Genomic DNA, 14092 nt, shown 5'->3' with positions numbered 1-14092 from the left:
GAGGTGGTACAGAGAGCTTTGCAGCTCTGACTTGGTGTCTCTCTTCAGGTCAGGAGATGTCCCTGTTGCCTTTTCGTGCTTTCAAGAAGTATTGGGTGGTAGTTAACACATATGCTGGAGCCGGAATTGGGCAAGTTTCTTAACCTCTGTGTATCTGTTTCATAAGGCTTCTGAGGATTTAGTATGTAAAGATATTTAAAGCCCTTGGAACAATTTCTGACAAATATGAAGCAGTTTATGATGATGGTGATCATGATTATTACTGAGGGTAGAGATGGGGGGAAAGTTAGAAATTGGTTCGCTTCCTCACATCAGATGAGTTCAGAATACCAAGTGGTCACTGGCCAATGCAGTCCCTCTGGCACTCTCCCTTAGAAACTTTGACCTTTGGAACTACTTTGCTTCCAGTCATAGCCACATAGGACATTTGGATACATTTGACATTGAATGCTTTAAGCCCTGTCATATAGTCAGCAGAAGATCTGTGTTTTTGTCCTATCACACATGTAACCTGGACTTTCAGCCTGTTTTTTTCTGCACACACCCTTTGACTTCATTTACATTGAGTGCATAGTGGTTGGTTGGCATGTTGGTAATGCTTCCAGGACCTCCGTGTATGGCCACACAAGTTCTGCACTGTAAAACTCTGGGGGACCACTATTCATTGCAGAACTAAATACTACTTAGCCACATACTCAAATCTAAGATGTATTGAAAACTGAAGTTAACCAAAAGAATGTGGTACAGGGTTCACATGTGGGCAGGCATCTCTTATAAATAGGAATGCTTTTTAAGGTAATTTTATACCATGATGACCTCATAAGAAAAAATGTTTCCGCTATTAATCACAGGAGTAGCAAGCTCCTTACACACACAGTAATCTGACTGCCATGGAAGGGGAACTGATTAAGTATTGAAAAACAAAGCTGAAAGATAAAATCTTCTGGTTATGGTTTGGTTTCTGATTATGAAAGAGAAGAAGGCTTACACAGAGGTAGAAAACAAATATATGGATACCAAGGGGGAAAGGGGTGGGGTGGGAGGAACTGGGAACTGGGATTGACACATATATAGTACTGATACTATGTATAAAATAGACAACTGATGGGCACATACTGAATAGCACAGGGAACTCTACCTAATGCACTGTGGTAACCTAAGTGGGAGACAAGTCCAAAAAGGAGAGGATACCTATATGTGTATGGCTGATTCTTTTGTTGTGCAGTGGAGGCTAACACGACATTGTAAAGCAACCATATTCCAATAAAAATTAATAAAAAAAAGGAAGAGAAGGAGGCTTGCCCCATCCATAAAAGGTTGATTTTGTATGTAGGTGCAGTAGGTTACAGAAAAATTGGAATTGAGGGAGGAGCCCTTGAACTCTAAAGAAAACAACGAAGTCTCCTTGAACTTAATTGAGATCTGATATTCCGCCATCAAAAATTAATTCCCTTCATTCATACTTACGTATTCCATGTACATATCTTGGATAGGAGGATGCACTAATTTTCAGTAGTCATTTACCCTGCAGAGTGAATGAATGGACCACACGTGTTGATAAGGAAAGGATTTCATGGGGGAATGTAGAGAGGACCTCATTGCACGGCCTCTTCATGTGGTAAAAAGGGTGCAACAGAGAGAGGACATGGTGACCTGCTGAGTGCAAATACTGACCATTCAGAATTTTGCAAGGATAGACTCTAGGACCGTGATTTTAATTTAGAGTTAACCAAAAGTTCAAGAACTGATTAGAAGTGTTTGCTCAAGATTTTTATGTACTCGGGATGTTCTCAGAAGTTAAATAAAAACTTTCCCTCTCTTACTTGAACAAACAGAGTCGATGTGGCATGCGAGACCACATCAGGCAACTTCCAGTGAGAGGAAGCTATATCCACATTATTTTACCAGGAGATAAGGAAGTATATTTTGAAACACATTTTAGGAAATTAGTAGGTTCCTTTCTGGGTAAATGGGCTTTCCAAGTCTTGATGGAACACAGCTGAATGCAAAGCCAGTGGTAATTCTGGCAGCTCTGTGAGCCCCTCACCTTCCACCACAGGATTTCGTGCTCGGTTGTACCACCAGTGGTTGTATATATGCTCAAGCAAAAACTACGTTTCTAAAGCTAATAATTTGCATCATTTAGAATATTTATTTTCTCATTTCAGAAAGTGGATGTCACCAGCAGGGCTGTGATGGAAATAATGACTAAAACAATTGAGTACCTTCAACCCAATCCAGGTAAGGGCTCGTTTTATACTTGCAGGGGTATCCCTCCAGGTAACTTTTCGTTTCTCTTTGGTAGACAGGCTAGGTTTGGTGTGCTTCTGCTTGCCCTGTCCTCCCTTCTGGAAGTTCAGTGGCTTCAGGTGGAGCATTTCGACCGGGAAGGGAGGACTTTTTAGGTTCTCACTGAAGTAACTGGAGGCTTCTGTGATATTTTATCTGACTGTAGTGTAATTAACAAACAGCACTGTGTGGACAGCGTGGGTGGCACATGATGTCAGGGTAGCTGCAAGCTGTTATGAACTGAACACTCATTTGAAAGGGATTGTAAGAAAGTAAATTGGGAGAATTTTCAGATAAAACATAGTAATTCACCAAAGGTGTGAAAAAGTAGGAAGTTGAATGGTTTTTGTGAAATACAGAGGGTTTCTGTCCATACGCATCTCTGAAGTCTTTGGAGGGTTGTTCTTTGTTCTGATTTTTCTCCAAGCACATCACAGATCAGCACTTTTCTTGCTAACCTGTTACGCTCTTAAGAGAAGGGAGTTACAATAGAGATAATGGAGCTGTACCTTGAAAAGAGAATCAGGCAGAAGTGGGGTGATCTCAAAGAGCACAAGGTGTAACAGCAAAGCAGCTGATACTCTAGACCTCCTCAGCACTCTTCCTGAATAGCAGTTCCTAATTGCAGAGTGTAGAAACTTGAAGCAAGTTTGAATATATTTAAGTAAAACGTATGAATATTGGGAAAACTGCGTATCTTGAGACCAGTTTCTTTGGGAGTTTCAGGTTGAGATTCCTGTGTCTTTGGTGGTCCTAGGGGAGATGGTTCAGGCACTGTGTCAGCCCCACTGTGTTTGGATTCTGAGCGTTAATGGGTGAGAGATAAGAAAAGGAAATACGTGGGGTAAGAGGAGGCAGACAAGCACAGTCAGTGCTGACCAGCTCCCTACTGCCTTCTGCTGCTGCTGGCTGCAGCTTTCGCTCAGCCCAAACTGTGGGAATAACATTCTCAGTTTTTTTAAAAACTGCATCAGAGATGGGATTATGTGAGGAAGGAAAATATTGAAGTAAGTGATAAGCCATAGGAACCAGGCCTTTAACTGATAGTAGACCAAATTGCTGGCAAATTAGGCAACGAATAGCAAAAATGAAGTTTCCAATTTTTGCTTGCAGCCTTCTTCATGACCTCTGTATTCCACAGAGATTCAAGGATCTCTTATCTAAGAGATCTTCACCCGTTCCTAAGTATTTAAACAACTGTGATAGGTCAGTTTTGAAAAGAGAACTGCTCACCCCAAGTCTCACGGTAAGGAGTCATTGTTTAGGGAAGGATGTTTTTGTCTTTGTCTTTGAGTAGAATCTTGAAGTGCTCCCTCATTTCCTGGGATTTACGCATGGATGGTGCTAGGATTACTTAGCCCTGCTGTTGTAGGGCTAATATATATTTTTTAACATCTTTATTGGAGTATAATTTCTTTACGATGTTGTGTTAGTTTCTGCTGTATAACAAAGTGAATCAGCTATACAAATACATATATCCCTATATCCCTTCCCTCTTGCGTCTCCCTCCCACCCTCCCTATCCCACCCCTCTAGGTGGTCACAAACTCCCTGTGCTATGCAGCTGCTTCCCACTAGCTGTCTGTTTTACATTTGGTAGTGTATATATGTCCATGCCACTCTCTCACTTTGTCACAGCTTACCCTTCCCCCTCCCTGTGTCCTCAAGTCCATTCTCTATGTCTGTGTCTTTATTCCTGTCCTGCCCTTAGGTTCATCAGAACCATTTTTTTTTTTAGATTCCATATATATACGTGTTATCATGCAGTATTTGTTTTTCTCTTTCTGACTTACTTCACTCTGTATGAAAGACTCTAGGTCCGTCCACCTCACTACAAATAACTCAATTTCGTTTCTTTTTCTGGCTGATTAATATTCCATTGTACATACGTGCCACATCTTTTTTATCCATTCACCTGTCGATGGACACTTAGATTGCTTCCATGTTGTAGGACTAATATTAAGTGTATGGAAGGAGAGGGAAAATATAGTAGTTACTGAGCACTAATGCATTTTCATTATGTCGCTAGTTATATACACTGTCTTCTCTCTAAAAGTAGCTGTTTTTTTCCTGATTATAAAAAGAAAACGCAGTTGAAAAATTCATAGTATAGCAAAGAAAGTAAAAATCCATGAACACAGATCTTTGGTGGGGACCCATCTGTGTTCCTGAGTATAATGGAATTCAGGTGTATGGAGGTATGCTGTGTTGAATAGGATGTCCCTCAAAATCCAGGGCTACCCAGAACCTCCAAATGTAACTTTATTTGGAAATAACATCTTTTGAGATGTAATCCATTAATGATCTTGAGATGAACTCATTCTGGAGTTAGAGTGGGCCCTAAATCCAACAACTGGTGTCCTTATAAGAAGAAGAGAAAACACAGAGAGACACAGGGCAGAAGGCCACCTGAAGACAGAGGCCAAGATTAGAGTGATGCTGCCACAAACCAAGGAATGCCGGGAGCCACCAGAGCTGGAAGAGGAGAGGAAGGATTCTCCCAGAGAGCCTCAGAAAGAACCAACCCTACTGACATCTTGATTTCAAGTGTCTTGAACTGTGAGAGAGTAAATTTCTGTTGTTCTAAGCCACACAATCTGTGGCAATTTGTTATGGCAGACCTAGAAAACTGATACAGTAGGCTAGCCTAATTTTCCTCGGGAAAAAACAAGGGCCAGAGAATTTAAGAAACTTTCCCAAAGTTACACACCTAGGAAGGGACGAAACCAGGATGGGAACCCAGGTCTGATGCCCCCGAGCCCAGGAACTTTCCATTGCACAGTCCTGCTTCTGAGAAGAATGGGTTCTTCATTTAGGTGCAAAGGGTATTTTACTTTCAGAGTGGATATGACAGAAATCCAGAAAGGGAACAAATTGTGGGGTTGAGCCTTATTTTTATTTTAATAAAAAAGATAGCAGGAGGAGGTAATTGGGGGAGATTTGAAGTTTTAGAAATGACGTATTTTTAACAGAATCCTGACTGTGCTTATTAGCTACCAACATATTGGTTTTCTGGCTATTTAAAAATTGAATGAACATCTGCCACCACGGAGAACCATTAAGGCTGTCACCAGGCGATCACAAGTTGGTTTCAGAAAAGCAGTTATATGTGGGCAGGGCACATATTTATACAAATAAGTGTCATCTACAAGGGTCCAGAGTAAAACAAAATTTCATATGCTCACTCTTCAGAATTTAGATAATTTGTGTTTAATTGGCTTATAATAGATATGACTTAGTTCCTCCATGAATTTCTTGCCCTGAGAGCAGACACTGGCTAGAGCTCCTGAAAGGTGGCTGATCCAGTACCCTTGTTCAGAATGCAAGTGTCCTTGAGAAGAGGACACAAGATTCTAGCCAACACCCAGAGGCTCCCAGTCCTTGGGCACAAAAGAGCAGAATATTCCCAAACTCATGCTGTTTGATAAATGCTTTGACCACTCAGCCTCTCTGTGACCCCAGAAACGGGGTCAACCAATATGGGTCACTGGTTTCTGGTCCCGAATAAGCAAGATCTGGCCAGGGTCAGGATAGGGACTTATGCAAAGTAACAAATTTACCTGGACAGGCCAGTAGGATCTGTGGAAACGAATGCTTTGAGGGTACTTTGAGAGTATCTTGTATTTGATTCATACTCTAGGATGCATTCTGGCTTTCACATCTTGTGGTTATGGAGCATACACATCTGTATAGTCTTGAAACTCAATTCCTATTGAAATGATGACCAAAGAGAGTTGGATTACTTTTCTTGAATCTGTAGCTGTGCTCTGTGTAGGCACCCCCATCTGCTCTTGCCCACCTCCGGAGTGATATTTTAAAAGGCAGACCTGATCATGTCATCATCTTGCACAAAACCCTTCAATGGATTTTCACTGCTTTTAGGATTAAGTTTTACCATTTTTAACAAGGCTCGAAGGGCCCTCCCTACATGGTCAGCCTGCCCTTATCCCTCTACCTTGCCAGACAAACAGTCTCCTCAGGTCCAGCATCAAGGTCATTTAGAAAGAAGCCTTCCTGAAGCCCTGACTGCATTAGGTTCCACCGTCAATGACCCTCTCATGGACTTCCCTGGTGGTGCAGTGGTTGAGAGTCCGCCTGCCGATGCAGAGGACACGGGTTTGTGCCCCGGTCAAGGAAGATCCCACATGCCGCGGAGCGGCTGGGCCCGTGAGCCATGGCCGCTGAGCCTGCGCGTCTGGAGCCTGTGCTCCGCAACGGGAGAGGCCACAGCAGTGAGAGGCCCGCGTACCACAAAAAAAAAAAAAAAAAAATTACCCTCTCATGATCCCAGATGCTTTTCTCTGGTGGCACATGCCACACTTACTGTAATTGCATGGTGTGTGTGCTTCGGTTTGTCCTCCCCTGTAAGGACAGGGCTCTGCCTGTCTTATTCCCCACCATCCCCCCATATGCCCCCAGGCCCCAGCTCAGTTCCAGGCAGCCCGTGACATTTGGATATTTGAAAAAGTGGATTATGAAGCACAGTTGATACTCAGTGGCTAATGTGATAAAACTGCTATAATGTAAAGGAGAGAAGGAGAAACTCTTCCTTTCCCCTAACCCATTAGCTCTACCCATGTAACCAACATTTATCAAATGCATTTACTTTTATACAAGGACCTATGCAATTCTATATATAGTGGGGGTAGATACAGAACCAAGATTGGGCCCCTGCCCCTTGGGACCTCACAGTCTTAACAGCATAAAGTATGTATACTCTGAGGAGAGCTGTACAGAGGCCTTCATGGCTAATTCCTTCTGGAAATTCCAGCTAACTGATGAAGTGAGGAGGGGTGAGTGGGGTCACAGGCCTGCAGGTGTGGCCTGCAAAGGCAGGGCTTTCGAGGACATAGAGCAGAGAGCTGTATAAAGTCTTTCAGCTTGGACTGTGAAATGATTCTGACAGGAACAACATAAACCAGTACAGATTTCCAAGCTGCTTAGATAAGAAACAATTTGAATGTGAGAAGTCCTGTGTACTTCTACTGATTGTGAGCCCCTATTCTCATGGTATCTAAGAGCAAAGATCATCAGAGAAGATATAAATCAGTTTTCTTTTTTTTTTTAAATGAATTTTAAAATTTTATTTATTTATTTTTGGCTGCATTGGGTCTTCCTTGCTGTGTGCAGGCTTTCTCTGGTTGCAACGAGCAGGGACTACTCTTCACGTTGCGGTGCGTGGGCTTCTCATTGCAGTGGCTTCTCTTGTTGTGGAGCATGGGCTCATGGCACACGGGCTTCAGTAGTTGTGGCACGTGGGCTCAGTAGTTGTGGCTCGCTGGCTCTAGGACGTGGGCTCAGTAGTTGTGGTGCACGGGCTTAGTTGCTCTGTGGCATGTGGGATCTTCCTGGACCAGGGCTCAAACCCGTGTCCCCTGCATTGGCAGGCAGATTCTTAACCACTGTGCCACCAGGGAAACCCCGGATCAGTCTTCTTATATGAGTATTCTGATGCTTGTGGGGGGAAAATAAATCAGCAAATAAATCAGCAGTGTCCAATAGAAATAAGATGCAAGGCACATGTGTAATTTTGAATTTTCTAGTAGCTATATTAACGAAAGTAAAAAAGAAAGGTAGAGAAGAAGCAAGAAGAACTACAATCCTGCAGCCTGTGGAACAAAAACCACATTCACAGAAAGATAGACAAGATGAAAAGGCAGAGGGCTATGTACCACATGAAGGAACAAGATAAAACCCCAGAAAAATAACTAAGTGAAGTGGAGATGGGCAACCTTCCAGAAACAGAATTCAGAATAATGATAGTGAAGATGATCCACAACCTCGGAAAAAGAAAGGAGGCAAAGATCGAGAAGATGCAAGAAATGTTTAATAAAGACCTAGAAGAATTAAAGAAAAAACAAACAGAGATGAACAATACAATAACTAAAATGAAAACTACACTAGAAGGAACCAATAGCAGAATAATTGAGGCAGAAGAACGGATAAGTGACCTAGAAGAGAGAATGGGGGAATTCACTGCTGCAGAACAGAATAACGAAAAAAGAATGAAAAGAAATGAAGACAGCCTAAGAGACCTCTGGGACAACATTAAACACACCAACATTCGAATTATAGGGGTCCCAGAAAAAGAAGAGAATAAGGAAGGGACTGAGAAAATATTTGAAGAGATTATAGTTGAAAACTTCCCTAATATGGGAAAGGAAATAGATAATCATGTCCAGGAAGCACAGAGAGTCCCATACAGGATAAATCCAAGGACAAACACGCAAGACACATATTAATCAAACTATCAAAAATCAAATACAAAGAACAAATATTAAAAGCAGCAAGGGAAAAACAGCAAGTAACACATAAGGAAATCCCCATAAGGTTAACAGCTGATCTTTCAGCACAAACTCTGTAAGCCAGAAGGGAGTGGCAGGACATATTTAGAGTGATGAAGGAGAAAAACCTACAACCAAGATTACTCTACCCAGCAAGGATCTCATTCAGATTTGACGGAGACATTAAAAGCTTTACAGACAAGCAAAAGCTAGGAGAATTCAGAACCAACAAACCAGCTTTACAACAAATGCTAAAGGAACTTATCTAGGCAGGAAACACAAGAGAAGGAAAAGACCTACAATAATAATCCCAAAACAATTAAGAAAATGGTAATAGGAACATACATATCGATAATTACCTTAAATGTAAATGGATTAAATGCTCCAACCAAAAGACATAGACTGGCTGAATGGATACAAAAACAAGACCCATATAAATGCTGTCTATAAGAGACCCACTTCAGACCTAGGGACACATACAGACTGAAAGGGAGGGGATGGAAAAAGATATTCCATGCAAATGGAAATCAAAAGAAAGCTGGAGTAGCAATTCTAATATCAGACAAAACAGACTTTAAAACAAAGACTATTACTAGAGACAAGGAAGGACACTACATAATGATCAAGGGATCAATCCAAGAAGAAGATATAACAATTGTAAATATTTATGCACCCAGCATAGGAGCACCTTAATACATAAGGCAAATACTAACAGCCATAAAAGGGGAAATCGACAGTAACACAATCATAGCCGGGGACTTTAATACACCACTTTCACCAATGGACAGATCATCCAAAATAAAAATCAATAAGGAAACACAAGCTTTAAATGATACATTAAACGAGATGGACTTAATTGATATATATAGGACAGTCCATCCAAAAACAACAGAATACACTTTCTTCTCAAGTGCTCATGGAACATTCTCCAGGATAGATCATATCTTGGGTCACAAATCAAGCATTGGTAAACTTAAGGAAATTGAAGTTGTATCAAGTATCTTTTCTGACAACAACGCTATGAGACCAGCTATCAATTACAGGAAAATATATGTAAGAAATACAAACACATGGAGGCTAAACAACACACTACTTAATAACCAAGAGATCACTGAAGAAATCAAAGAGGAAATCAAAAAATACCAAGAAATAAGTGACAATGAAAACACAATGACCCCAAACCTATGGGATGCAGCAAAAGCAGTTCTAAGAGGGAAGTTTATAGCTATACAAGCCCACCTTAAGAAACAAGAAACATCTCAAACAACCTAACCTTACACCTAAAGCAATTAGAGAAAGAAGAACAAAAAAACCCCAAAGATAGCAGAAGGAAAGAAATCATAAAGATCAGATGAGAAATAAATGAAAAAGAAATGAAGGAAACAGTAGCAAAGATCAATAAAACTAAAATCTGGTTCTCTGAGAAGATAAACAAAATTGATAAACCATTAGCCAGATTAATCAAGAAAAAAAGGGAGAAGACTCAAATCAATAGAATTAGAAATGAAAAAGGAGAAGTTACAGCTGACACTGCAGAAATACAAAGGATCATGAGAGATTACTACAAGCAACTATATGCCAATAAATTGGATACCCACAAAAAAATGGACAAATTCTTAGAAAAGCACAACCTTCCGAGACTGAACCAGGAAGAAATAGAAAATATAAACAGACCAGTCACAAGCAGTGAAATTGAAACTGTGATTAGAAATCTTCCAACAAACAAAAGCCCAGGACCAGATGGCTTCACAGGCAAGTTCTATCAATCATTTAGAGAAGAGCTAACACCTATCCTTCGCAAACTCTTCCAAAATATAGCAGAAGGAGGAACACTCCCAAACTCATTCTACAAGGCCACCATCACGCTGATACCAAAACCAGACAAAGATGTCACAAAGAAAGAAAACTACAGGCCAATATCACTGATGAACATAGATGCAAAAATCCTCAACAAAATACTAGCAAACAGAATCCAACAGCACATTAAAAGGATCATACACCATGATCAAGTGGGGTTTATCCCAGGAATGCAAGGATTCTTCAATATACCAAGATTAATCAACATGATACACCATATTAACAAATTGAAGGGGAAAAACCATATGATCATCTCAATAGATGCAGAGAAAGCTTTTGACAAAATTCAACACCAATTTATGATAAAAACCCTCCAGAAAGTAGGCATAGAGGGAACTTTTCTCAACATAATAAAGGCCATATATGACAAACCCACAGCCAACATCGTCCTCAGTGGTGAAAAACTGAAACCATTTCCTCTAAGATCAGCAAGAAGACAAGGTTGCCCACTCTCACCACTCTTATTCAACATAGTTTGGAAGTTTTAGCCACAGCAATCAGAGAAGAAAAAGAAATAAAAGGAATCCAAATCAGAAAAGAAGTAAAGCTGTCACTGTTTGCAGATGACATGATACTATACATACAGATTCCTAAAGATGCTACCAGAAAGCTACTAGAGCTAATCAATGCATTCAGTAAAGTAGCAGGATACAAAATTAAGGTACAGAAATCTCTTGCATTCCTATACACTAATGATGAAAAATCTGAAAGTGAAATTAAGAAAACTCTCCGATTTACCACTGCAAAAAAAAGAATAAAATATCTAGGAATAAACCTACCTAAGGAGACAAAAGACCTGTACACAGAAAACTATAAGACATTGATGAAAGAAAGTAAAGGTGATACAAATAGATGGAGAGATATACCATGTTCTTGGATTGGAAGAATCAACATTGTGAAAATGACTTTACTACCCAAAGCAATCTACAGATTCAATGCAATCCCTATCAAACTACCACTGACATTTTTCACAGAACTAGAACAAAAAATTTCACAATTTGTATGGAGACACAAAAGACCCCGAATAGCCAAGGCATTCTTGAGAAAGCAAAACGGAGCTGGAGGAATCAAGCTCCCTGACTTCAGACTCTACTACAGAGCTACAGTAATCAAGACAGTATTGTACTGGTACAAAAACAGAAATATAGATTAATGGAACAGGATAGAAAGCCCAGAGATAAACCCACGCACATATGGTCACCTTATCTTTGATAAAGGAGGCAAGAATATACAGTGGAGAAAAGACAGCTCCTTCAGTAAGTGGTGCTGGGAAAACTGGACAGCTACATGTAAAATAATGAAATTAGAACATTTCCTAACACCATACACAAAAATAAACTCAAAATGGATTAAAGACCTAAATGCAAGGCGCGACACCATCAAACTCTTAGAGGAAAACAGGCAGAACACTCTATGATATAAATCACAGCAAGATCCTTTTTGACCTACCTCCTAGAGAAATGGAAATAAAAACAAAATTAAAGAAATAGGACCTAATGAAACTTAAAAACTTTTGCACAGCAAAGGACACCATAAACAAGACAAAAAGACAACCCTCAGAATGAGAGAAAATATTTGCAAATGAAGCAACTGACAAAGGATTAATCTCCAAAATTTACAATCAACTCATGCAGCTCAATATCAAGAAAACAAACAACCCAATCCAAAAATGCACAGAAGACCTAAATAGATATTTCTCCAAAGAAGATATACAGATTGCCAACAAACACATGAAAGAATGCTCAACATCATTAATCATTAGAGAAATGCAAATCAAAACTACAATGAGATATCATCTCACACCAGTCAGAATGGCCATCATCAAAAAATCAACAAACAGTAAATACTGGAGAGGGTGTGGAGAAAAGGGAACCCTCTTGCACTGTTGATGGGAATGTAAATTGATACAGCCACTATGGAGAACAGTATGGAGGTTCCTTAAAAAACTACAAATAGAACTACCATATGACCCAGCAATCCCACTACTGGGCATATACCCTGAGAAAACCATAATTCAAAAAGAGTCATGTACCAAAATGTTCATTGCCGCTCTATTTACAATAGCCAGGACATGGAAACAACCTAAGTGTCCATCAACAGATGAATGGATAAAGAAGATGTGGCACATATATACAATGGAATATTACTCAGCCATAAAAAGGAACAAAAGTGAGTTATTTGTAGTGAGCTGGATGGGCCTAGAGTCTTTCATACAGAGTGAAGTAAGTCAGAAAGAGAAAAATAAATACTGTATGCTAACACATATATATGGAATCTAAAAAAAAAAATGGTCAGAAGAACCTAGGGGCAAGACGGGAATAAAGATGCAGACCTACTAGAGAATGTACTTGAGGATACGGGGAGGGGGAAGGGTAAGCTGGGACAAAGTGAGAGAGTGGCATGGACATGTATACACTACCAAATGTAAGGTAGATAGCTAGTGGGAAACAGCCGCATAGCACAGGGAGATCAGCTAGGTGCTTTGTGACCACCTGGAGGGTGGCATAGGGAGGGTGGGAGGGAGGGAGATGCAAGAGGGGAGAGATATGGGGATATATGTATATGTATAACTGATTCACTTTGTTATAAAGCAGAAACTGACACACCATTGTAAAGCAATTACACTCTAATAAAGATGTTTAAAAAATTGAAAGAAGAAAGCAGCAAGGGAAAACAACAAATAACATACAAGGGAACTCCCATAAGGTTAACAGCTGATTTCTCAGCAGAAACTTTACAAGCCAGAAGGGAGTGGCATGATATACTTAAAGTGATGAAAGGGAAGAACCTACAACCAAGATTACTCTACCCAGCAAGGATCTCATTCAGATTCAGCGGAGAAGTCAAAAGCTTTACAGACAAGCAAAAGCTAAGAGAATTCAGCACCACCAAACCAGCTCTACAACAAATGCTAAAGGAACTCCTCTAAGTGGGAAACACAGGAGAAGAAAAGGACCTACAAAAACAAACCCAAAACAAATAAGAAAATGGTCATAGGAACATACATATCGATAATTACCTTAAACGTGAATGGATTAAATGCTCCAACCAAAAGACACAGGCTTGCTGAATGGATAGAAAAACAAGACCCATATATATGCTGTCTACAAGAGACCCACTTCAGACCTAGGGACGCATACAGACTGAAAGTGAGGGGATGGAAAAAGATATTCCATGCAAATGGAAATCAAAAGAAAGCTGGAGTAGCAATTCTGATATCAGAGAAAATAGACTTTAAAATAAAGAATGTTACCAGAGACAAGGAAGGACACTACATAATGATCAAGGGATCAATCCAAGAAGAAGATATAACAATTATAAGTATATATACACCCAACATCGGAGCACCTCAATATATAAGGCAACTGCTAACAGCTATAAAAGAGGAAATCGACAGTAACAAAATGATAGTGGGAGAGTTTAACATCTCACTTACACCAATGGACAAGTCATTGAAAATGAAAATAAATAAGGAAACAGAAGCTTCAAGTGACACAGTAGACCAGATAGATTTAATTGATATTTATAGGAATTCCATCCAAAAACAGCAGACTACACTTTCTTCTCAGGTGCGCACAGAACATTCTCCAGGATAGATCATATCTTGGGTCACAAATGAAGCCTCAGTAAATTTAAGAAAATTGAAATCATATCAATCATCGT

General features: G+C 40.0%; 1 protein-coding gene across 1 annotated transcript in view; it reads left to right on the top strand.

Moving 5' to 3' along the window:
- Nucleotides 1-14092, top strand: part of SH3GL2 (SH3 domain containing GRB2 like 2, endophilin A1) — a 198611-nt gene that overhangs the window by 144591 nt on the left and 39928 nt on the right. Inside the window, exon 3 of the mRNA XM_033858060.2 lies at nucleotides 2169-2241. Coding sequence (XP_033713951.2) covers nucleotides 2169-2241 — 73 coding nt within the window. The remainder of the gene's footprint in view (nucleotides 1-2168; nucleotides 2242-14092) is intronic.

Source organism: Tursiops truncatus, chromosome 6 (assembly GCF_011762595.2).
Source record: "Tursiops truncatus isolate mTurTru1 chromosome 6, mTurTru1.mat.Y, whole genome shotgun sequence".
In the NCBI taxonomy this organism is placed as follows: Eukaryota; Metazoa; Chordata; class Mammalia; order Artiodactyla; family Delphinidae; genus Tursiops; species Tursiops truncatus.
The sequence above is the reverse complement of the archived record's forward strand: the minus strand, read 5'-3'. Positions and strand labels throughout refer to the sequence as shown.